Source organism: Pelodiscus sinensis, chromosome 2 (assembly GCF_052426305.1).
Source record: "Pelodiscus sinensis isolate ZL-2025 chromosome 2, ASM5242630v1, whole genome shotgun sequence".
NCBI lineage: Eukaryota > Metazoa > Chordata > Testudines > Trionychidae > Pelodiscus > Pelodiscus sinensis.
In genome coordinates this window covers 74,975,658-75,002,200 of record NC_143053.1, presented here as the reverse complement: position 1 = coordinate 75,002,200, position 26,543 = coordinate 74,975,658, and the positions used below count along the sequence as shown (strand labels likewise).

Sequence of the window (26,543 nt, the reverse complement as noted above, 5' to 3'; positions counted from 1 at the left end):
TATCAAAATATAGTATGATCTTGTTTATGACTATTCAGTTTATTTTTTCCTAATTGCACATATGGTGTAAATAGGTCTAGTCAATGTCTGGTCCAGAAGACAGCTATTTGGTTTTATTCTGCTGCATGAAATGGATATATATTTTCAAATGAACTCATCATTTGTTAAAGTTCAAATTCTTTACAATAATATTCATTATGTGCCTTTAGTCTACTGACAGTAAGGAGAAATCTCTCAATTGCTTTTGAAGTGATCAGTTACCATTTTAATTTGTTCTCCTGGGGTAAGTTGTAATGTATTTGGTATCATCCCTGTAAACCTTGTCTTCTCTCTTTAAAATGAGCTCTTTGGTATCCAGCAAAGGGGTTTGTTGCAATAAGAATTAAGGTGTGTCTCTAAGCTTGTACCTGGAAGCAATAATGATGTTGTTCAGTATTTCAGGTGAGACCAGCCCAGGATTTTTGGGTGGGGAAACAGACTCTGTTATACGCTAGCTTCAGTGCTTCCTTCAGAGGAAAGCAGAACCTATCCCAAGCTAGGGTGAAGAACATCTAGCCAGTGTCTTTTTTACACTGGCACCAGACTGAAGGAGGGAAAGGGAACCGGAGTGTAACAACAACTCATTTGGACTTGTATCTAAGAATAATCAGATTCAATGGATTGGTTCCCTTGCAGAACAACTGCATTTCTAATCATTTTAATGGTAAGTAGAATTTTAAAACAATATTTGTAAGCTTTCTGTTAATTTCAAAGTCTTTTTCTGCAGATGATTACATTTTCTGCTGTCTCCACTTTAACTACATTGAAACTCATATTAATCAAGGCAGTATTAAACATTGCGCATTAGACATTAACCATCTTTTAAAACAACAACCCTGTTTTTAATTTTAATGTTAATTTCTGAGTATAATTCTATACATTGGACAGCTTTGATTGTTAATACAAGACATGTTTATAGTCCTAAATATGTCTTAAGAGGCTTTTTCATTATTATAATTATTTGTCTTTGTTCAATTTAAGGGGGAAAATCCAGAATTCTTTAAAAAAATCATGACTAGGATTATTTCACTGTAGGTTTCTGTAGTGTAGTGGGTATCATGTTTGCCTAACAAGCAAAAGGTCCCTGGTTCAAAAACAGTGGTTCTTTTGGCCCTGTATTGAGGGCAGGAGACTGGACTTGATGGCCTCTCAAGATCCCTTCCAGTTCTATGATTCTATGATTCTAGTGTATAAAAGTAGAGAATAAAGAAACCCTTATGATGGAGATGATGATCTGTTACTAGGTTTGTATTTTATTATGGGGGAAAAGGGGCAGGAGGCAGAATAGTTATATAAGCATCAGGAAGTTGAAACTAATTAAAAACAGGGAAAAACTTAAACAACAACAATAGTGTAGTAGCACCTTAAAGACTAACATCTTTAAAACAGAGAGATATGAAAGAGGATGCTCTGTTCTGGCATCATATTTTATTTTATTGGCTTGGGGTTTGCTTTTCATAGTTCATCTTGTGTTTCTATAGTGAAGGACAATTATAAGACCCTAAAAACTAACACAAGTAGAAGTCCTGTACAGGAGTTTATTCTGTGGTGTTTGTTTCACACACAAGCTGTAGAATGAAGTGTAAATATAATAACTTTTTAAATACTACTACTAAACTATCCAGAGAATTATTGACATAGAATAAAAATCGTGGGTCTTCTTTTGGGAAGATTAAGCAAACTTTAGCTCTTAACTTTGCATTCCGTAAAATAGATCTAATAAAGAGGGGCAGCTGCAAAGTAACTAATTTTGACTCTTGGCACACACAAAAAAAGGGTTCTGATTCCGACTAGTTTCTGTTTATTTCTTGTAGCATACTGGTCTCTTCCAGGTATGGAATATTGTGTGCCATGTTAACAACTTTAGCCTTTTGTTTAATATTTTCAGTATTAGGTGTGACCGGGTTAATTAAATTACATGGTAATAATTCTTCATACTTGGATGGGCAGTGCAAATAAACTACAACTGTACTATAAACTACTGTCCATTCAGTGCATATTTTACTGTAGAAAAATAATCTTTCAACACTGCATTTTTTAAATGCTTAATTTTACCATTGTATTGTGACTGAGTGAAAATTTCAGTTTCAACCAGGAAAACTGAAAGCTTATGTAAACACTATTCACATTTTGGCAAGTGTTAGCTGTATGGAAAATCATTATGCAAGAGAAATTAGCTATTATCTTTGGAACATAAAACACGTCTTTCTCTTGTCAGAGGACTGGTCAAATGATCATAGCTGGAATTTAAATGAATCTTCTTTTAATTCAATCTCATAGTAATTCCCAAATGGATAAGAAAAAGAGTCCTTTTGTACATATGGAAGTGGAGAGATTAAATACATTTTGAAATAATTCAGTTTAATAAATGACATAAAGCCTGCAGCAATCCAAATGCCTTTTAAAATTAAAGCATTAATTTACGAGAAGCACATTGAACTCTGCAACTATTAAAGTTTTGGTACACATTTCCCCACTCATAGGCCTGATTCTACAACTTTTACTCAGATGATTTCCAAGGGCATTACTTGCTTGAGTACAGGGTGTGGAACTGGATTTTGTTTCTTATTGCTGCAGAGGCATGTTTTGATGAAACTGTATGTTTGATTCAGTATGACTTGTCTCCTTCCAGCTATCATGTGATTGTTAGTTTATAACAATCTTAAATTCATCATCTCTCTTGCCTGACCACTTTTTTCCATTTATTTTCGGCACTTTCTCTTCTGATTGCAAAGATACAGGTTTCATTGACTACTCATAATTTCTGCAATACATTGGAAACTGAAGGTGACATTTATACATGCTATGTTTTCCCAATGTATCTCCCACTGACATTAAGAGAAATTACACTCCTCACTGCAATGACAGCAAAATAAAGCCCAAAGTTTCAGTCACTTTTAAATATTTGTATTCATGAAACTAAACATTTTAACATGTTTGTCATCAGGATTTTTTCTCCCCTATGAGATAAATAATACAGGACAAACCTTGAGAAAGGACTAAAGGTTCCTTTGGGTATGCATGTAGAATACCCACTGAAGCCAATGGAAGATGCAACAGAATTTAGCTTGGGAACTTAAGCCAAAGTTTTCAAAGTATCTGAAGTTAAGTACTTACATTTACATTTAGTCTTCTAAATAAAAGTGGACTGATTTTCAGAGATGCTGAATGGAAACTGTGGATTGAAAGCACCACTGGAAATCAGAAATTTTTTATTTAGGAGCCTAAACATGGATTTAAGTATCTAACTTATTAAATTCAAGTTTAGAAAAATAATTTCTCCTTAGAACCTTTACTCGGGTTAGTTCTCCATTCATTTTTTAGATGGTTAATGTCAGTTGAGAAATGGAACCGTGTATAATTTCTACAGGGTTTGGCCTTTATTATTCAAGTGACAGAGGAAAACAAGTCCTGATGACAAAGTGATGACAAATCATGCATCCCCTTAAAAACGATTTGATAAAAACTATTTGATAACAAAAGGGAAACCAGTTAGATAAGAGCAATGAGAAATATGCTTTTCTGTTTTGATTTAAAGCTACTACATGCTTTATTTAAATAAGTAGGGAGGGAATCTCAGGCCGAAGCTTCAATCCTATTCCTCATTGGTTAGCATACAGTGGCTGGGGTTGGTTTTTCTGGAGTTGAGTTACAGAACTCTGGAAATAGACATTCATGAAAGGGTTTGTTCTCATAGACTTTTACTCAGTGCAAGTGTTGGCTGAGTAAGGAGTGCAGTATATGACTTAAAGTGCTGATGCAAACATAAGCACAGCAGCCCAAGGATGACTAATATAATGAGTGTGAGTTCTCTATACTCCTCCCAACAAGATCAGCAAACACTCCCCTTGACTTCAAAGAGTAGAATCAGGTGCTATAGAATGATGCTGGGAACCAGAGCAAAATATGGGCATGTTCAGTCATTTGGATGTGAGTAGGTGGAGGAAGGAGGATTCCAAAATTGCATATTATAATTTTGCTTGACAGTCAGTTAGTGATTAGTGAATGTCTGAATACTGCTTTGAAGATGCAAAATGCTATATAAATGCTAAGGGCCAAATTCTGCTCCCAGCTACTTTAATATAAACCTGGAGTAGCTCAAGTGACCTTAATGGTGTTTTAACAGATTTTTCTCCAGTGCCAGTGGCCCAAGTCTTTCATATTCTGCAACTGAATTGCAAATCTTTGAGACAGACAAAACATAAAAATGTTTAAGATGGTCTTAATTAACAGGACTTTTTGGCATTGCATGCCTGCCTCAGTCTAGCAAATGCGTCCCTCAACTGCCTGCTCACTCTATTATGGACCTTCTTTCAGTGTGAAGCCTCACACAGGCTAATGGTCTGTGAAAGGACAAAAATTGTGATGCTGTGCTGAAGGGTACCAAGGCTCGTTCCCTGAGCCTTCCAGCAAACCTATCAAGTTTGTCTCTTCACTCAACTTTCCATCTGCCCCAAAATTCCAATAGCATACCTCATGTCTTATATCCTTTCAGTGGTGCTGAGGGCTGTGCATGTAACAAATCAACAGCAACATAGATAGTGAAGCACTTAACTATATAGGTTTGGATGTAACAGATATACTTAATATTGATATTTCACCACAGACTTCTCATATAACCTTGGGGAAGTCGCTTAGCCTCTCTGTGCCTCAGGGCCCAATCTGTAAAATAGCACTTCCCTACCTCCCAGTGGAGGATAAATGTACTAAAGACTAAGAAGTGCTTTGAGATCCACTGATAAATAGCACTGTACGTTCCACGAGGCGTACAGATAGTTCGGAATGGCTACCTAGTTCGAACTATCTAGCCCGTGCCGCGGGTAACCGCGTGGCACGGGGTTCGCACTAGCCGGCTTTTAAAAATGGCGGCGCCGGCTTTATGCTAATGAAGCCCGGGAAATTCAAATCCCGGGCTTCATTAGCAAGTTCGGTATGCATACATTACCCCGCTAGTTCGAGCGGGGTAGTGTAGACATACCCTAAGAGAGCATCATTATTATTGTATTGTATACAGACATCACATTCATCAGCTCATTGTGTACTTGTAACATGGGGACCCTTGACTCAAAAATCAAAAGTCTCCTAAGAGATCCTTTGTTAACCACAAGTAGCGTCAGGGCTTTTTTTAAAAAAAATTCTGCAGCACAGCCACTAAAGGACAGAGGAGGCACTAATTTTCCCTTCACAAACCGCTAAGTGTCACTGTGCGAACTGTTTCTCTTTCCCCACCAGTTCTGAGGTGCGCATTCAGAATGTTCCCAACGAGGCGATGTCTAGACTGCAGATCTTACAAAAAAATTTCTTCTGAAAGAGACCGTCCACACACAAAAACGCATCGAAAAAACAATTTGCTTTTTCGAAAGATAGTGTACATTCAGTGTGGACATTATCTCACATTTAAGCTGTGATTAGTATGGTCGAAGTGGCCACCAGAACACCTGTGCTTTTTCCTCTTTCCTCTTCTTTCAAAAGAACTCCCTCTTCCCCATCCACACAAACCTTTTTCCGAAAGAGCTCTTTCGGAAAAAGGCTTCTTCCTCATAGAAAGAGGTTTACCAATGTTAGAGAAAAATGTCTGTTCTTTCAATTTACTTTCGGAAGAATGCAATTGCAGTGCGGACATAACTCAGGTTTTGTCAGAAAAACAGCCGTTTCTTCGACAAAGCGCTGTAGTGTAGATATACTCCTAGTGATGGCCTCAAAAAAACAAAAGAAAAATCTCCAGTGTAAAACTAGTACTTCTCATTGCTTGCTAATTGTTTTACCTGCAGGTCAGGTGAGGCTAAAAAGAAAGATTTTATGACTATTCGTAAACTTAAAGATGAATACCTAGGGGTTCTTTAGTAGCCCAGTTCTCCTATAGTGGTAACATTATATCTTTAACACAACCTTGTGATAATATATTTTGAATAAAGGAATTCTATTGGATAGCTTAGCATACGTCAACATATGGAATACACATTAAAAAGCTGAGTCTTATAATATATATATATATATATATATTCCAAGGCCACTAACTCTCATACACCTTTCCGGGCCAATAAGGTTGCTTGCAAGCTGGGGGGAGGAGGGGCGGGATTTCATTGTAAGGAAGCACTAAGATCACCAGCACAGTCTCTTTGGGTGCCATTTTAATTCCCAAAGGAGCTACACAGAAGCTCTCCCAAAGGAAGTCCCTGCTAAAAGACACTGAATCAGTGTAATGTCTGGCAGGGTTTTTTATCGTGCCATTTAGGTGGTGTAATTTGTTTCATGCTGTCCCGCCGGTAGGTCAGCTCTGCAGTGACATCGAATTAGGCTTGTGATTGTCAAGCAGAGCACAGCCAAATGTGGGCAGAGTATCCTCCCCTTCTCTCACTAAGTGGGTAATAATTGTGTCTGCACTAAAATCTGATTCCATAGCTGAAAGTTTAAATTATCACCTAGATGTACTTTTTTAGATTAAAAGTGAGACTAAAGCTACTTGTCCAACATGTCCATAGCTCTATCTTTCTAAAGAGCCTATTTGCCTATGTCGTTATCCTTTCATGGGGAATACTTTTCTTGTCAATTTAGGTCCAGATTCTGCCCCACATCCACCTTACAGTGAATAGTACTTACTCTGTATACACTCTCAAGGCTCTATTCAGTCTACATTCAGGTGGCAAAATCTGCCCCATAATCACTTCTCTTCATTTTGCACTAATTAGGTGGGACCAGACTATAAAGCTTACTGAGCAGTATCTGGTCACACTGGCAGTCCCATTCATTTGAGTGGGATTACCTGCATGTTACTATTTTTGGAACTTGTCACCAATGCACATAAAGGGTTTACAATGTGGCGAAGTAGAGTCCAGTGGACAAAACTGCCATTTGTGAACCTCATTGCCTTTGGAGAGAAGTGATTTTTAAAAAGAAAAATAACTACAAATGGCATTCAGTGATAGAGTTCATGACCAGCTTCTGACAACACACTCGTTCAATAATCTTTGGAGGAAAATGTTTATAGGAAGGATGCATGAATTAAAATTAGCACATACTACACAGTAACTTCTGTTAAAACCACAACTTCTAATCTTCCACAACACCTGGCATGAAATCTATTTGTTTAAAATGCACAGCAAATGAAACTGTGGTGAGTTGCTGTTTAGTACTACATATTCCTATTAAGAAATGGACTTGGTAGCAGGGATTCAGGGAAGAGAAGGCTGTCTATGAGAGCCAAAGATGATGAGAAAAGAAAAAGTCCAGAATCTCATTTGAGCCGCTCGCATTGTTGGACCTTTTCAATGCTGAATGGAAATAAGGCCCCAATCCTGGATCAGTTCACATTAGGAGTCTTTTCTCATGAAAGAGATGCAGGATCAGGGCCTAAATCTATAACTGACACTGTGAACTGATAATTTTACTGTATCAATTGCCCTTTTTTCTATATTGAATGATATACTTAACTAAACTAAGTTTCCTTTCAAATTTTATATAAAAATGCCTCTTTCCTCCTGTTTTTTTTTATTGTTTTAAAGCAAATTCACATTGTGTCTGACCCTACAATCGTTATGCACATGAATATTTCCTTTCTTAGTTAGGGTCTGTCCAAAGGCCACTAGACTCCATGGGAATCTTTCTATTTCCTTCCCTGGGTGTGCCAGCCAGAGCATAATCACTTTGACATTAACAGAACCTCCATATGAGTAAAAACTTTCCATGTGAAGAGTGGCATAGAGTCTAACCTAATGTACTTAAACAAAACCAGTATATTGGCCCATGCTTGGACTTTGGCATGAACCTAGTAAGAACAATTGCAACCTTTTTACCAATACATCTCTTTTAAAGCAAATCCGGGACCCTCTTTTGTAGTCCTGTCTTTGAGAAACGCAGTCTGACAGAATCAGATTATTTTAATCTAATTTTGTTTATCCATATTTAAGGAAGAGGTCTCAATTTTTAAATTTTAAAATATATTAGGATACTAAATTATGAAGAAACAATTATGATATATAAATTAAATTTTCAAACAAAATGTTTGAAAAATATTTTATCCTTTTGCCAAGAATAAAACTTAGAATTTTGTTGCATGATATCAGGAGTTGAAAACATCACTAATGCTGAAGCAGAACACGGTACTCAGTTTTAGAGGTTAAAAAGTCAGAGCAGTAGTCTTGTCTCTAACTTTAACAACAACAAGTAGTTCTATGACACCTTAGGTGCAATTGCATAGCTGAACTCAGCTTTTGGCACTGTCCACACTGCAGGAAGTCACAGGGAGAACAGTCTCCTGTTCAACTTCCCTTACTCTTTGTGGAAGCAGGACTACCAGCATCAGCTGGAAAGCCCTTCTCAGTTTGAATTAGTATGACTTCACTAGACCCACCAAGACTAGGTCTACACTACACCCCTCTGTTGGCAGAGGAATGTAAATAAAGCACGTCGAAAGTGCAAATGAAGCGGGGATTTAAATATCCCAGGCTTCATTTGCATAATCACGTTCCAGCGCTGTTTTGAAAAAGTGCCATTTTGAAACTGAACCCCACAGTTTAGAAGTGGTTTTGCCAACAGTGGGGAGTTTTTTCGACACATCCTGTACTTGAGGAGTACAGGATATGTCGAAAAACACCCAGCTGTTGGCAAAACCGTGTCTAAACTGCGGTTTCAGTTTCGAAATGGCGCTTTTTTGAAACAGCGCCAGAACGTGATTATGCAAATGAAGCACGGGATATTTAAATTTAGATCTTAGTCTAATTCAAATCCTAGGAAAGATCAACAGTGGCAGCTTGGATCTTCTCTGCAGCATAGTCATATCCTTCCAGAACAACATAAGTATAGTAAAACCTGTGTTATCCAGCATGCTCAGGGATTAGGGCATTCTGGTTATCTAAAAATTCTGGTTATCTGAGGATCACATCAACCTAGGAAAAATCAACGGAAAATAATAGTAAAACTCAAGTTTTTAATATTGATAGTTTTGTAGTGTGAGGCAATTGGTTTTACATGTCTAGTTTGAATTAAATATGATTAGTACTTCTTCAATAAAAAATTGTTAAGCCAGTCATGGTAAATCAAGCAATTCAGTTCCTCTCTGAAAAGAAATGATGGCACTATTACCCCCTTTTCTTCTAATCAATGTCATTTCTTTGTTCCTCTTCACTCTGTGTTCCTTTGCTTGTTTTCAACAACAAAAAACTAAGCCCCAAATGATGTTTATAGCAACTCGCCCCAATGAAGTGCCAATTCATGAAGAAGTTGTAATGAAGTAAATGCCAAATTTTCCATTGACTGAAATGGGAGCAGCATTGGGTTGTAGAGCTTCTGGGCTACCTCACAATTCTTAACTAGAGTGTTTACTTTCTGAAATTACTAGTTGTGATCCAACCACTTAACACATGCTCTTAAGTCATCTACTGGGAAACTGTGCTTTAAACCCAAACCTCTTGGCTACGCCTACACTAAGATCTTCAAAGTAGGAATAAGATCCTCCGGAAAAGGGCGCTTTTTCCAGAGGATCGGGGCCAGTGTAGACGCTCTTTTCCGGCTTTTCTAAAAGCCGGAAAAAAGCGGCGGACATTTTTATTTAAATGCCACGGGGGATATTTAAATCCCCCGTGGATTTCCCTATTACGATCGCTGAAATTAACATGCCCCTTCTGGAAAAGGGGCCAGTGTAGACGTAGCCCAAAAGTAATCTGAGTAAAAGTCACATACTTTCAGGATATATCGTTTCACAGACAAAATTCCTTGTGTGGAACACACAGATTGAGTGCTAAATATGTCTCAGTACGTTTTTCTTAGATTTGTTAGTGAAAGATACCCAACCTTTGTAGTCCACTGACTGCTTTGCTATATTTGCAGGTATTTTTGGATGTCAGCGCTGGATTTCATGTTGAGGTAATATATTTCTAAAACTATTTATTAAAGAGCAGATATTTTTGAAGAATGAAAATGTACCACCATTAAAAATGAAAGGCCTTTGTAAGCTAAGAGATTTTTGGACCATAAACCCTGACAAAAATACTTAAATATTGACCTGCTAAACAAGAAAGAGATCTGCTCCTGCAAATTCCTAATCACTAGGGTAATTCTACTGAAGTCAGCAGACTATTCATGTAAACAAAAATAGGGCCATGCCATCTTAGGCTCTGTGACTATAAGCTTTATTAACAAGCTATGAGTCTATATAGATGTCCATACGGTCTTCCCTACTTTACACTGTTAAAATCCTACCACTGTATTCAGATTGTCATAATGACCCTGGAACCCTTTCTGTCCAAGGTGAAAGAATGGAATGAAAATAATGTGACACGATGGAAAACCTTCAAAAGACAAAAGCGGGAATGGATTGAATTCGCAGCAGCTTGTAGGGAAGGAGAAGATAATTCAAAAAGGAATCCAATTGCCAAAGTAAGTGTGCAGGAGTGGTGTTTATTGATTGAAAAATCAATAGCGTACTCCCCGCCTCCCCTATTTATTTTGGGTATGCACATCCTAAACTCAAAACTCTGGTCATCTGAAGAAATGGGTTGTGCCCACAAAAGCTCATGATACCATCTACATGTTTTGTTAGTCTATAAAGTGCTACCAGACCATTTGTTGTTTTTTAAGTTCATCAGTTATAGGCTTCCAAGGGGAAATATGACTCACTTCGAGGTATCACAGAGAGATGCTGCAAAGAACATCTAATAAAGCTAGAGGCCTAACTGAGCTAATTGGTGGAGATCTTTAAACAATACATTTTGTCTAGACTATCTAAAACAAAAAAGGCAGAAAAGGTGAGGGAAGAAGCTCTAGTACTGCTAGATATACTGAAATTGCAATATCCATATAAGATCAGAGATTTATGGGCTAGATTGTGGTACAGAGTGTTTTGAGGGCAGTACAGAGGCCTCCTAGACCACAAGAGGAACATGAATGCTGCTCCATTTTTTGGAAAATACAGCTTACATTCTGATTGTCTGATGTCAGGTACACTATCGTTACATAATGGCACTTTCTTTCTCCACACACTTTGAGAATCCCTGAGAGCAAGGTTTGGGATGGTGCCTGACTAGTGCACAGGAAGGCAATTGGGTGTTTAATTGCCAGGGCTTGACAATTAATGTAATCTACTCGCTTATGGCAAGTAGATTACAAGCTGGCACAGCCACGCAGCACAGTCTGCGCATACGCAGCGTGTTGAACCGCGCGGCTGGTGAGTGGGGCTCGCTACAGCTCGGCGAGCCCTGTTAATTGCAGTATAGATGTATTTTGAAAGAGCAGCACTGACAAGCTATCTAAGGGGCTACTCCCAGCCCACCATGAATTCTGACATAATACAGTCTGTGGGGCCCGGGAGGAGAATAAATGAGAATTCTGTGAGGGAGGGGAAAGCCATCACTTGTGTTTTCAGTAAACTATGATGAACATCATAATTTCCATTTGTTTATTTCTGTAGATTCGGTCCGATTGTGAAGAAAACCAACCAATTGTATACACCATCTCAGGAATAGGGATTGATCAGCCACCTTATGGGATCTTTGTTATTAATAAAAACACTGGAGAAATTAATATAACATCAATAGTTGATCGAGAGGTGACCCCAATGTTTGTTGTAAGTATTAAATCCATTTAGTAGCATAATAATTAGCCTCCTATTTTTTAACTTTTTGCCTTCTTTTGATGAATGCCAACAGAGAAAGAAGTGAAGCTTCAATTAATAATTATGTTCAAAGTTTGAGTTTATTTCTTCTTCTTTTAAATTATGTATATTTGTAACCCTTTTTATCCAGATAAGATGCTATGCTAGACATGCAATTACTAATAGAGAAGTAGAACCACCTCTTGACCTTCGCATCAGAGTTCTGGATATAAATGACAATGCTCCAGTATTTTCACAAGCTACATATATGGGATCTATTGAAGAAAGTAGCATGGAGAGTAAGTAAATATTCAGTGTACATATTATAATAATTGTCACTAGCCATTTGCAATAGTGGAGATTCCAGGAGGATTGCAATGGTTTTTGTTTTTTTTCAGTTTCTCATAATGTTCTCAAATTCTTTTCACATTTAGAATTTTTTAGGAAAATTGGTTCCTTTTTCTTTTTAAGTTTGATTACTTGTTTTTGAGGGTAAATAAAATATTCTTTCCCCATTTGTCTTGGTCTGAAAACATGTGATTGTATAACCAAGAAAGTGGCTGAAGCTGTCAATTGCAAAGTAATATCCTAATATGACAAACCCTTCCTACTAAGCACAAGGCTTACTACCAAAAGAATTCCAAATTATCTTATACACGTGAATAACTTTGACACATATTGATATATCACTGAACTGAGTGGGATTATACAGGTTATTCACGTGAATACATGTTTGAAAGTTTAAAGCCTTGTGCATATCATGACTTGAAATCAGTCCTTGTTTAATAAAAACCACTTATTGCTTTTTAAACTAAATTGGACCTATATTTGTCAATGTCCAATTTTTATATTAGAAGAATTTCAAGACTTTTTTTTTTTTGTTAGGCCCCAATCCTGCATGTAACTCCATGTGTCTTGTTTGGTAATAATTTTTGAGAATTTATTTTTTTTAAAGTAATTAATTTCCGTGACCCAGGTTTAGCTATAAGTAGCTATCACAATGTGGACCATGAGTTGTCCATGTCTATTCTGATCCCAATCATTTGAGAAGCATCATTTAGCTCAATTTTCATGTTTCATATTCTAAAATAAGGCAATTTGCGTGAAGTTAACCCTGGAAAGGCAATAAATAAGAAAGTGAATTTACTGTTTCTGGCATTCCCTCCTCTCCTATGTAAAGAGGACATTTTTCCATATCTGTGCCATGCACCAAGTAGGAGAAGAAGGGACACCTAATAGCTATGCCATCCTCCCTTTTCCCTCCTGCCAAAACTTGAGTAGATGGAGAGGATAGTTGAGATGTGAGTGGATGTTCCCCTTCACATCTCCGTATTGTAAGCATGTCTGTTATCACTGGGCTAGCTATAGGTCTGCTTAGGGACATGGACTCCTTTAAAATGTATTTAATCATTTGCCCCCATTCTTCTCCTCCTCCTGTGTCCTACTGCACAAAATGATGCAGTTTGTTTAACCACATGCCATCAGTATACATAGGAATATATTAATATAGGAATTCATTAAACCTGTTAATGGGTAACAGGTTTAAAACTAATAAGCAAAAGATCTTCACACAGCGCATAGTCAACCTGTGAAACTCCTTGCCAGAGGAGGCTGTGAAGGCTAGGACTATAACAGAGTTTGAAGAGAAGCGAGATAATTTTATGGAGGTTAGGTCCATAAAAGGCTATTAGCCAGGGAATAGAAATGGTGTCCCTGGCCTCTGTTTGTCAGAGGCTGGAGAAGGATGGCAGGAGACAAGTCACTTGATCATTGTTTTCAGTCCACCCTCTCTGGAGCACCCGGTGTCGGCAGATAGGCTACTGGGTTAGATGGACCTTTGGTCTGACCCAGTATGGCCATTCATATGTTCTTGTGTTCATATAGCCACAAAATTAGTGAATGCCTCCTGCTTTTTTGATGTGTTCATAAATACTAAGGCATGAACGGAACCATAGTCAGATTTCCTGAATAACTCAGGTCATAGAATTTCAAAGTGTATCTACTTTAACCATTGAAAGTAAAGCCAAATTTTTATCCTAAGGAAATTTAAAAATCCAGCTGTTCAGTTAAAAGCCATGTGAATAAATTTTTGATAGAACATAAACTGCTGAATAATAATAATAAGTTCTCCAAAACACCTGTGGGGAGGAAGGAAAAAGTCTGATTTTCATGATTTTATTAAAACAAATTTTGAATATTTGCTTTTACAATGTTTTTCAATCTTAAATGTATGTTTATGCAGCCCTAAAACATATATGTAAGATTAGACTACTATTGTACAAATATAGTGTGATTATATGTGCTGTATATAATCTGTACCAAGCAGCACAATACGTAATTTATTGAGAAATTATTTGCTGGCATTTCAAAATATTAGGGTTACTAACATATCTGTTCATCTTCAAATAACTTCACTTAGGCTATATCTATACAGCAGCATTATTTCAGAATAACTAATGTTATTCCAAAATAACATAGTCTGCATCTGCACTAAAGCAATTATTTCAACCTAATGGACTTCTTACACCAACTCCTGTACACATCATTTTACAAGGAATAAGGGAAATTGGAAAAGAGATGCTCTAACTCAGACTTCCTGCTGTGTAGACAGTGCCAAAAGCCGAAATAAGCTATTTCATTTTAAGCTATGCAATTGACGTAGCTCAAGTTACGTAGCTTATTTCGGTTTTAGCCCTGCTGTGTAGATGTGCCCTCCATGTGGCAAAAATTATAGATAGTTTACAATCCTGATTTTTCTTTTTAAATATGTACTGATGGTATAAGTTTCCAAACCTCTGCTTATCGCATCATAATAACCACTGCAAGGGAGTGTAAATGGTGTTAATAATCATCAAATTATCGATTCCCCTGATGTAAGTACAACCACAAATTTACTAAACAAAGCACTTTCTCTTCTTTTCTTAGTAAATGAAATAAAACATAGCTCCTTATAGGTAACATAATTATTGTGTTTTCATTAACTGAGTTTTTAAGACTGCTTGTGTTGCTAAGTACCTTAAATTTACAAAATGCGGCTTTTATGCCAATTTAAATGATATTGTCTTAATTCCTAGCTACTCTGGTGATGAAATTAATTGCCACGGATGCAGATGAACCAAATAACTTGAATTCCAAAATTGCCTACAAGATAGTGAGTCAGGAACCTGCAGGTGCATCAATGTTTATTCTAAATAGAGATTCTGGAGAAGTTCACATAGCAAATTATCTTGACAGAGAGGTAAAAACTTCAATATGTTAATATTCATGAAAGAAAGAGTGTGTGTGTGTGTGTGTGTGTGTGAGAGAGAGAGATTAATATATTTAGTTGTTGCAAGGTTGAACAGAAGATTGAAATGACCTTATTTTATAATAAAGAGGTGTTGTATGGGTTTTTGCTATATTATAGGAAATATTTGTACGTATAACAAATTGACATATTTGAAAGGAGCTGCAAGAAATTACTGATCAGTATGGGTTTTTTTTATGTTTTTGTTTGTAAATAATGTGTACACTGCTCTTTCCAATTCAGCAATATGACAGATACTCTCTTGTTGTGAGAGCTTCAGACCGCGATGGAGCTGCAGATGGAATCTCTTCCCAGTGTACCTGTTCCATTGAAGTTATTGATGTCAATGATAATTTCCCAACTCTTTTGCAGAATTCAGTAAGTTTTTTCCCATCAAAAGTAACATCACTAACATTTCTCTTCCATAACAGCTCTGAGATAAAGAGTGGAGCCCTTACTCATTGTAGGGAGAACTTGTTCATATGAATAGTCTTCTCAAAGCTACTATTCCCATGAATAAATACTCACCAGTATAGGTAAGCGTTCAACAAACTAGCCTATGGTTTCTGGGCACAATTGTGATGACATTCACAGCTTTCTTTTGAATCTCATGAAATCAGCTTTGTTCATGCAGAAACGGGGGACAAATTACGTAGTCCAGAGATTATTCAATCCTTGCTCATGGAAGATACCATTGTCTTTACCCAAGATGATTTCACAGACATGCGAGGCAATACTCACATTTGATTCAGCAATCAGAACCACACCCAAATGAGTATATTCATAATTAGTATTGATTGTGAAAATGCCATCTTTCAAAAATGTAAAACCAGCATATGCTTCTTTGTAGTAGTATTTCTTCATTACAAAATATATTTTCAGTGCTTGTTAACTGAGTATGCATCTGTCATTCTAGTATTCAGCCAGCATTGAGGAAAATACACTCAGTTCACAACTGCTAATGATACAAGTTGTAGATCGTGATCAAATGTTTTCAGACAATTGGGCGGCAGAATTTTTCTTTCTATCTGGCAATGAAGATAACTTCTTTGAATTCGTAACAGATACAACAAATAATGTGGGCATTCTGAAGGTTATTAAGGTAAGGATGTATAAGTATTAAAATTCACAGATTTAACAATGACATTTTCAGATCATTAGGGGGCAGATTCTGGCATGTGTGTTAAATACAAAGGAATCCCAAATCATGCACTCCCAGTAGAAGGTTCTGTAGAAGCCTATGCTAAGAGTGGAGATAGGTTCTTTGAGGCAATTATCTATCTGTAGGCATCAGGGGGGCTATGGTCCCACAACCATATCACATTAACTAGCAACGCTTGCCAAGGGATGTGCATGTTATGCTTCTAGGAAAGAGCCACTGAAAAATAGTCCTTATAGTTCCAGTGTCTGTGTTCTCATTGTCATAGCATTCTGTACAGAAGGTTTCTTTTTCCTTACCATATTTGTGGTTTACATAGCCACTATATACCATTCATAGAGCAATCCACAGTAAAAAAAGCTAAAGTTCACTTTCCTGCCTAGACTCAAACTGCTATAGTAACAACAAAGAATAAAAGAGGGATGTCTATTTTAACTTTGTATTTCTTGGCTTTTCAGCTTACTATGACTTTATTAAGTGGAGTATTTTAAATATGGATTTTCCTCTCTAGGCTCCCTGTATTCATAGTTACAGTTTCTTTGTCTTAAAGGATATGATTTATCTATAGGAGCATGAACATGTTTTAATTTATTCTTGGAATTAGAAAACTAAATTTAGAGTGATACATAGAATAATAATCTGAGCAAAGCCACATGTACTATGTGATTATGAGACTAAGCAAATAGTCACCTAATCCTCCCCTTTCATTAAGCAGTCACACCAGTTTCTTATGTGGCACAGAAAAGACCAGCCAGAGGCTCAGGCACTAGATTAGCAAGGAGGCCAAAGGAAAAGATCAGCTTCAGAAAGAGGCTTGAAGATGAATCCCTGCCTTTGCTAAGCTGGCTGGATCAGAACCCCCAGTCATATGCTCCAATTCCCTCCTTCACGGTTTAAGAGGTCTACCGTCCTGGAGCTGGGGCAAGCTGAGTAGTGATAAGGAAAACAGCTTGGCTGCTTCTGTTAACATCTTTGGCGTGACACAACTGGGAGTGTGTCTACTCCATTGGGTTCCGAAGCTTTCCTGTGGGCGCAGTTCTGGTGTAGCGTGAATTCAGCAGCACAGGCATCTGGTCCTGGGATCCTGCTCAGCTCTAACTTTAATGGCTTCAGCTGCTTTCCTAAATCTCCCCCCGACTGACCTAACTCTCAGAATATCTTCCCAACAGAAGAGAAAGAGGCTTTCAAATATCCTGGGCTTACTTCATTAGACAAAAGCAGCCACACACAAGTAGATCAGCTGGCCGCACCCACCTTTGCAGGTGGTGGCAGCCCTGCCCCTTGTCATACATGCGTTTTGGACTTCCCTTGTTCATGCTGTCCAGTCAAAGGACATCCCTTGCTAATGAAAGTATTAGCGTGCGCATTGGGAAGAGAGGCATGTGTGTTCATTTAACTAAAATTAATGAGTGAACCGATATTTCTGGATTTGACAACGTTCCTATTTCTTTGTTTCTAACATTTTTAGCCACTGAATTATGAACAGATGCAAAGTTTACAGCTGAGCTTTGCTGTTAGAAACAAAGCTGCATTCCACCATTCGATTGCTTCTCAGTATCAAGTTATTGGAACTCCCCTGACAATACAAGTAATAAATGTGAAAGAACCACCATCATTTCAACCATCTACTAGGATCTTTTATATACCAAGAGACTTATCAAAGGAAGCCATGTCTAATTACATCGTTGGAATGTGTGCAGCCACCGATGAGGAAACTGGATTAATTGCATCAAATGTCAGGTAAGACGGGCTTTACTTTCTGTGGGTAATATCCTCTCCCCAGCACCCAGCCTGATAATTTGAGCACCTGAATAACCAGGGAGAGGAAGGAATCCTCTACTCTAGATCATGGAAGAAGAATCTGAGTCTGGGACAGGTGCATATTTTAAAACAAGAGATTTTTCAAAAATGAAATGAATAAAGCAATAAATAGCCTTTTAAATAATCTGAAAATGTTTCATTCTAACTTGGTTACCGATACATTTTAAACAAAGCATATAGGGAAGTAAACAACAATATTGTCTCCATTTCTAAATGACATACCAAAGCAGTTTATATTACAAAGACTATTTTGTATTCATCACATCTCTGTGTTGCCAAAGACAATCTTAGTGGCTGGTCCTACTGAATATCAGCTGCTAGGAAAGGAAGAGTGGTAACTCAGTCTTGGTCACATCTGATCTGAACAGATTTTTTTTCAGGATTTATAATACATTGCATTTTAAAAACAATATTATAAGAGCATACAAAGTCAAACACTTGAAAGTTAGTAAATTTCACCATTATGGTCACCCATGAATCCTTACTTCTAGTGCCTTGCGCAACTAGTATTTACTGAAGGATGCTGGATTTTGTGCAGAATAAAAGTATGAGATGATGTCTTTAAAGATTATATCATAGTGATGGACAACCTAGGCTAGTGAGTGGGCCATATTAGTGATCCTCCATCTCAGTGGGCCGCAAGATAATTGAAATCAAGATGACCTCCTGGGATAATTTTTGCTAACTGCACTTGCATACCTAGAATTTACCAGCTATGCTAATTTAACAATAGCAGCACTTTGAGTGGATGGAAGGAGGAGTGCACAGGCCTCAGTCAAAGTTGTGTTGTGCAATCAACATGCACCACACTTCATTTCCCCTTACTTTATGGGTGTGTCTAGACTACATGCCTCTGTCGCCAGAGGCATGTATATTAGGCTACCCGGCATAGGGAAATGAAGCCGCGATTTAAATAATCGTGGCTTCATTTAAATTTAAATGGCTGCCGCGCTCTGCCGACCAGCTGATGATCAGCTGTTTGTTGGCAGGTTGGGGCAGTCTAGATGCGCCGCGGTTGACAAGGAAGCCTTTGTCGACCAGCACAGGTATGCCTCGTGAAACCAGGTTTATCTGCGCTGGTCAACAAAGGCTTCCTTGTCAACTGCGGCGCATCTAGACTGCCCCGACCTGCTGACAAACAGCTGATCATCAGCTGGTCGGCACAGTGCAGCAGCCATTTAAATTTAAATGAAGCCACGATTATTTAAATCGCAGCTTCATTTCCCTTGGCCCAGTAAACAAATCTACATGGCTCTGTCGATGGAGCCATGTAGTCTGGACATACCTTATGTGTGTGTCACTTTAATAACACCCATAGAAGAAGAAAAAAACCGCTGTGGATGGAAACCAGCAGAAACTGGAAACCCTGCATATGCAGCCCACAAGATGCAATTTACCCATCATTGCTATATAATAATGCATATGCCCAAAGGGGTCAAAATAAGGTTTCCCAGGCAACCAGGAACCTGGTATCTCTTCACTTTTGAGGGTTTCAAGTAACATCACCAGGTGAACCTGGGACTTTTATCTCAACAGCAAAGAATGCTGCTACTTACACAATAGGACTGATTAAATTAGGGGAAGACAGTTATCCCAGACACAGGGATGTCCCAGGGATGGTAATGGGGAGCCCAGTCCAACTTTCTCTCTCACCTCTTGGGATATGTAGGTATTTATCCCTTTTTGTGCTATGAGAGGGCTGCAAGGGACACGTGCTGCGTCTGGAGCATGCATTGAGGAATTTAGTAGGGCAGAACTGGTGTTAGATGTTCTGCCTACTTCTCTGTTCTGCTATAGCTACTTCAGCAGCTCCCAAACATTCCCTATGTAGGGCTTTAGTGCCAGCAAGAGCCCAGCTCTGAAGAATGTCTGTGTTTAGTTACTATTTTGGTAAGCTGTCCAAATGTGCCTGAGACTTAAATGTGAGAGGAGGGAAATGTCATGTCTCACGCTTCATAACTCAGCTGAATCTGAATAGAAATTAGACAAAAAAAAGTCTCTCCTCTAGCTGAGGGGTTTTCTACCAGCCAAATTTGAAAGGCCTGCAGCAAACAATGTAGGTGTTAGTTCAGGGACGGACAAAATACAGTCTCCAGCTCAGATCTGGCCTGCCAAGCTGACAAATTTAGCCCATTAGAGTCTCTGCCAATCTCCCTGTCTGCCCAGACTAGGGTTGCCAACTGTCCGGTTTCTGTCCGGGAAACAAATTGAGAAAATACCAGATGTATAATTTTCTAATTAAGTAAGTTGTATTATTATCATGAGTGTCAGTACGTAGTTTCGTACTGCCTGGCTGGTAGTCATGCTCAAGCTGTGTAAGCGTATCTACCAGCTAGGCAGTACACAACTACGCAGTAGAGAGGAGGGGGACGGGGCTGGGGTGAATAGAATCCCTGGCGCTGGACTCACTCGTGCTCCACCGGGACCATGTGTGGTATCGGCAGCGCCCCAGGATCTGCGTGTGCCTGGGTCAGCCTCACTCCCTGTCAGCCGGTTCCCCTCTGCTCCTCCCCACCCCATTCAGCCTCCCCCCCCCCAAACCCTCCCAGCCAGCCCTGCTTCCCATTGGCCAGTTCCCCCTTCCCCCCCTACCCCAATTTCCCCCGGTCAGCCCCACTTCCCCTGACTTTCTCCCGACTAGTCTCCTCCCACCCCCCATTCTGAGATCACAAGTGTCCAGTATTTTTTTGAAACCCATCTGGTAACCCTAGCCTACATACACAGACACACTGCTCAGAGCAGCTCTCTGAATACTGCAACCCCAGGGGGAGGGAGAGGCTTCATGCACTGCCCCTACCCTCAGCACAATCTTGCAGCTCCCATTAGCTGATTTCTGGCATGCAACGTACCCCTCCTCCTCCTGGCTCACAACATTAAGAACCACACATGGCCCCAGCAGCTGGTCCAGGGGCATGGAAGGCAGGAAGCCTGGCTGAGGAACCATCTGGGTTGCTGTCCAGGAGCTGCCCAGGTAAGTGCCTCCTAGTCAGAACCTGCATTCAGCACCACAGTCCTTCCCTCTCTTCAAACCTCTGTCCCCCTTCTCTAGGCATTATGTGGCTCTTACAGAGGGGAGAGACTTCATGTGCTGCCCCTGCCCCCAGCACAATCTTGCAGCAAGTCCTCTCTTGCACCCATACCCACAGCCCAACCCTGTGCCCTATTCTGCACCCCTCCCACAGGTCAGAATCCTCTCTTGTACTTATACCTCCTCCCAAATCCTGCACCCCAATCCTCTGCCACAGGTCAGAACCCTCTCCTTCACCTGAACTCCCTCACAGACCCCAGATCCTCTCCTCAACCTTAGTGCCCAACCCTGAGCACCCTTCTGCACCCAACCCCAGTCCCCACCCCCACTTCTATTGAAAAGTGTGGCCCTTGACCATTTAACAAAATCTTGGAGTGCCCCCCCTATCAAAAATTATTGCCCACACCTTTATTAGTTTCATTAATAGTAGTTGTGATTATAAAACTACTACTACTACTACTACATGTTTATGATAGAAAGTAAGAGTAGTCTAAATACAGAGGTCACTTTCAGCACATCTTGCAGCAAAAATAAACAACTCTAAATGTGTTCCTATTGAAATCAGTGGTAATTTTGCAACTTATTTTACTTTGCATCCATCTGCACATATTTGCAGCTGATTTCCATGGGAACAAGAGTAGTTCCTAGTGCATATATATTTATCTAAATATATACAAACTTACATATATAGGAAGAGGGAGAGAGAGAGTTTGCAAATTTTCTGTAGAGCAGATGATACAAAGTCATATGATATAACTATATAACGTGATATCATATTACTAGTCGCCTGTTCAATGGGATTTAAGTGATACTCACTGATTTTTAGAAAGGATTTGCAGGATTAGGCCCTATATTACTGTTAGAATGGTATATCATATTAACAACAGGATGAATCTGCGGCCAAATCCTTCAATTAATAGTTAGGTATTCTTCAGGCAAATCTCCTTTTGAAGCCAATGGTATATTTGCTTGAGTAAGGACCATAGAGCTTGGCATTTAGCAAACATAGAAATATTATAAAATAGTAAATATTATTTTTAAAATAGCAAATACATAATAGTATATTACAATGCAATGATCTTATATTAGGATTCTGGTGACAAATTATATGAGATGCCCTTGCAAGGTTCAAAATGTCACGAGATCTGCTGAATAGAATTACCCTTATACTACCTGGCTGATTTTCTATTATGCTAGTTTTACTGGATAAAGGAAAGATAGTGTATAGGCTGATGTAAGATATATTTTTAAAACTGTAATGAACATTGTATTGTTATTCAGTGTCATAGTTTATAAAACATGTTAGTACAGTTGTATTTCTCCAATGCATTAAATGTTATTTCAGTACAAAAGTTAAATTAATAATTTTCTCATAAAAACAAAATTGGGAGCCTCATCTTCAACTTGTGAAAATTGCTGTATTTTCATTTAAACCAATTAAATTATACTAATTGACATGAGCTGAATATTTGGTACTGTCATGTTTGTAGTGCTTTATATTTAACATAATCCTGAGCAGTTTGTGTAAATCCAAAACAGATATCTGATGGGATATGATCCGGCTTCCATGTTTAAAATCAATGCCAAAACTGGTGAACTCCGTTTGAACAAATTTGATTGGTCGATGTTGAATGTGGGTAAGGGGTTCTACAAGGCAGAGATACTGGCTATTACAGAAGGTAAGAAAATAGATTTACCCTTTGTCATTTTGTATTTTTATAGAGCAGTCCTGATCCTATTAATACTTGTCTCCTATTCTATTAAAGTGTCTGTTTCTTTGAACAAAAAGAATTAGAATTAAACTGGACAAAAGCCAAGGTTTTTTTTCACATGGAAATCTTCAACAAAAACAAAAAGAATTTTAATTTTCATCCACAAATTTCCAGGAAATTTGATTTTCTTCAGCAAAACTTGAAAAACCAAAATAATTCAGACAAAAATGGGAGTTCAGCTTTGTTCCTTTTGTTCCTTATGTTCCTTATTCCCCTGTCTGGGCTGGAATCCCCAGGTGGACTACATCTCCCAAAATGCATCATACCTCCCTTGTTTGTGAGAAGCTATCCATCAGGGAGACTGCGGCTCTGATGCATTATGGGAGATGTCTTCCCATAGAGACCAGCTCTCACAGAGGTCTGATTCAGCATACCATTAGTCACTGGAATATTTTCAATGAGACAACACATGAGAGCCAGAACTATGTACGTGAGTAAGGGTTCATAGGATGGGGCCCATTCAGGTTTGCATTCCCAATCAGTGCTCCTCGTGTAACGTGAGATTTCAATATACAGTTATGGGCTAACGTAAGTGTTCGATCCCTTCAACCTCACTTGTATATGAACAATATTTTTATCCTGGAAGTTGAAAAGTTAACTATAACTCTGTCTATAACAATGCAGATCCAGCCCAGTGTAAGAGATGGCAGCATGCAGAGCATGTGAGCAGCTGCCACAGCTAAAGCCCCTTGTTTGCAGTGGCTCTGGGGACTGTGGCTTTGATGCTATACAAAGGCATTTGAATAATGAATATGCAAACATGCAAATAAAATGTTACCCATTACACTAATATTATTTTATCATGCTGTATTAATATTTTAGACTGTGATATAAAAGAGGTATAAAGATTGTGCATGTTTTGACAGGCATTTACAATCCCTTAAATACTTCTTTAACACCAGTTATTGTTGACAGGGATTCCTGCAAACACTGCCACTGGTACCGTTGTGATTACAATCCAAGATGACAATGATAATTGTCCAGTTCTTAGTACTGACATAAGAAAAATATGTATGAGTGCTCCCTCAACAGTTCTCTCAGCAAAAGATCTATACAGCGAGCCATATGAACCTCCCTTTACATTTATCATAGTTGACCAACCTCCAAAAGGTTCATGGACTCTTAGACCAATAGATGGTAAGTAAAGTTAAATTTGTATAACATAAGTAAAAATAAAAGTCACAGTAGTGATAGAAGTAAAAACTCATATGTTTAAGAATGATAACAATGATATACGTCTACAAGCAAATCAAATGAACAATACAGTTATTAGGCTTTGCTTTGATCTCACTCCAATAGTTTTCATATTGATATTATTCATTGACTACATAGAGTTGCTCCTATGTTCAATTTGTATGAGGAAAACAAGGCTTGTTGTTTGCATTTTATTTAAAATGATTCGCTTTCAAATATATCCAAAATATAAATGTAAACAAAGATTTTATAGGACAGTTCCACTTTTTTTTTCCTGCACTGTAGTGATAGTAGACAGAATATATATCTGAAAAAGGTCTAAAGTTAGTCTAGCAATTTACAATAAACAATAAGTTATTTGAGACATATTCTGTTCTGTGAATTGGCCAAAGAATTCTCATCATTTCATGAAAATCCCAAGCGTGTTAATTATATGGCGTTATTCATTAATTTCTTGCTCAACAGAATACTTGATTTATTAAATGAGTATATTATAATTGCAAATACCATTTGCATTACAATTCACAATCCTGAACCCATTGCCACTGACTTTAATGGAGGAAGTGTTCCCTACCTTAGTTTAATATTGAAGTAAAATTACAGCATGCTTTTCAGACTCTAAATTTTAATTGTCACGGATTACATTCTGTTACCTAAGTAAGACATCCAACTAAGAAATAGAAACAGTATCACAGGACTTACAGAATATGAGCAAATGGTCTTTCAATTATGATGTAAGTACAAGTCCACATATTTTGTAGCGGGTCAAATCACCCCCTTTGCTGGGTGAGGGTGTTATAAATAGGTCACTTCAAAATAATCTCCATACAAAGCTTAATCTCAGGGTTGGCTTTTCTTCCCATAGACTGTTGATCCAACTCTCTAGATTTCTCATTCAGAAGAGTGCCCCTACTTCCTTTACATCCAGAATGGAGTTGGTACACCACACTTATAAAAGAGTCAAGAGGGTTCACTAGTCATCTCCCAAAGAGTCAAAACCTGCCAAGAAGGTGGGTCCATAGAAGAACTTGCCACCATGTTACACCAAACAATACAGTGTAAACTTGGAATTGAATATACATTATTTTATTTATATTACAGTAGCATCCAGAACCTCAGCTAGGATCTGGGGCCTGATGTAATAGGGACTACATAGTAAGAGTAATTATTGTCCTGAAGAACTAATCTACTTTTGTTTCTACCCTTTATCTGTTTTGTCCATTTAAACACAAAGAAGTGACGTGACTTACTCAATATCATAGTGTAGAAGATCAGCAGCAGAGTTAGGGCAGAAACCCTGGTGCCCTGACTCCTAATCCATTGCCCACTGTACTAGGCCATGATCCCAAAGTTCTTTTGTGGAGAGTATTCAAATAAAACAGCCCTTTGGAAAAGTTTTTGCTGGTCAAGTTCAAGCACTTGTGTGTCTATGGAAAGGGACATATTTATATCATGTTTGAACTGAAAGTTTGCATTTCAACATGAACTAATTTTCATATTAAAATGTTTCCGTTATTCTCTTCAGCCCAGATTGTAAAATATATTTCAGCATTACTCCAGTCAGCATATCAAGGCCTATGTGAGTGAGATTAACTAATTCCCATTTTAAAAAGTGACTTAGTGATCAGAAGTAAGGATACAACTACTAATAACCTTCCTTCTTTTCAAGCTTTTCCATATATGCATATTCAGTGGATGATTGGGAATTATATCTGTTATCTACATGCAAACCTGTAACTATAAAGTTTTGAAATCTAAAAATCATATTTTAAAGCATGAAACATAACAGAAACTGACTTGCTCAGAGAGAACAGCAAAAATGTAACATTTTATGTTATGTTCATCATTTTATATCTCTTTGAGGAGAACCCTGAAACGTTTTAAACTACAGTATAAAGAAATGTATTTTCCCTTTGCAATTTCTACAACTAGATACTTGGTGACCTGATTTGGTTCAGACTTTTTTGTAAAAAATAAACAAAAAAACCCACCTTTTGACTGAGACCAGGAAGGTTCAGCCCCAGCGACAATTTTAGACTTAAGAGAAACTGAAAAGACAAGTTCATCATGGGAATACCATGTTATTTTCAATCTTAATGTTCTGTATTGAAAACACCATAATAATGAATTGCCACAAAGGGTATAGAAGAGAGTACATTCAAAGCAGAATTCTTAATTTACATCATTATTTTCTTTTTTTCCCCAAAAGATCTCTCTGCAGAACTAACAGCTCAAAAGATGGAGTTTTTAATTTATGACATCGATGTATATGTGATAGATAGCCAAGGCAGAAGATGTGAACGACCACAACGAATTCCTTTGCAAGCCTGTGTTTGTGATGATCGCCAAACATGCACTACTGGGGCTACTGAAAAAGCACCTATTGAAAGTTCTACAATTAGTGGTGGGGTCACTCCTCGTGAAAATGGTTTTATAACTACTGATCCTACTATTTATACCGCTGTTTCTACTGGCGTTTATGTTGGAGATAGTACTCCAGGACGCTGGTCTGGCCGAGGTGGAACAACTACACTTGGTGGTGGTGCTATTGCTCTGATGTTTCTTGGAGCCTTAATATTTCTATGTAAGTATTCAATAAGGTGTGCAATGTAATGATATTTCTGTGCAAAAAGTACTCTTTTACTCTTCTAAAATAA

General features: G+C 38.2%; 1 protein-coding gene across 1 annotated transcript in view; it reads left to right on the top strand.

Annotated features, from left to right (window-relative positions):
* The first annotated feature begins 471 nt into the window (after positions 1–471).
* The window catches only part of LOC102451706 (desmoglein-1), a 41,806-nt gene continuing 15,734 nt past the window's right edge, over positions 472–26,543 (top strand). Inside the window, exons 1-12 of the mRNA XM_006113601.5 lie at positions 472–703; positions 9,865–9,900; positions 10,285–10,413; positions 11,444–11,599; positions 11,778–11,925; positions 14,701–14,864; positions 15,156–15,290; positions 15,829–16,014; positions 17,540–17,811; positions 22,460–22,599; positions 23,608–23,829; positions 26,096–26,470. Of these exons, the coding sequence (XP_006113663.3) occupies positions 656–703; positions 9,865–9,900; positions 10,285–10,413; positions 11,444–11,599; positions 11,778–11,925; positions 14,701–14,864; positions 15,156–15,290; positions 15,829–16,014; positions 17,540–17,811; positions 22,460–22,599; positions 23,608–23,829; positions 26,096–26,470 (2,011 nt within the window). The 5' untranslated portion in view covers positions 472–655. The remainder of the gene's footprint in view (positions 704–9,864; positions 9,901–10,284; positions 10,414–11,443; positions 11,600–11,777; positions 11,926–14,700; positions 14,865–15,155; positions 15,291–15,828; positions 16,015–17,539; positions 17,812–22,459; positions 22,600–23,607; positions 23,830–26,095; positions 26,471–26,543) is intronic.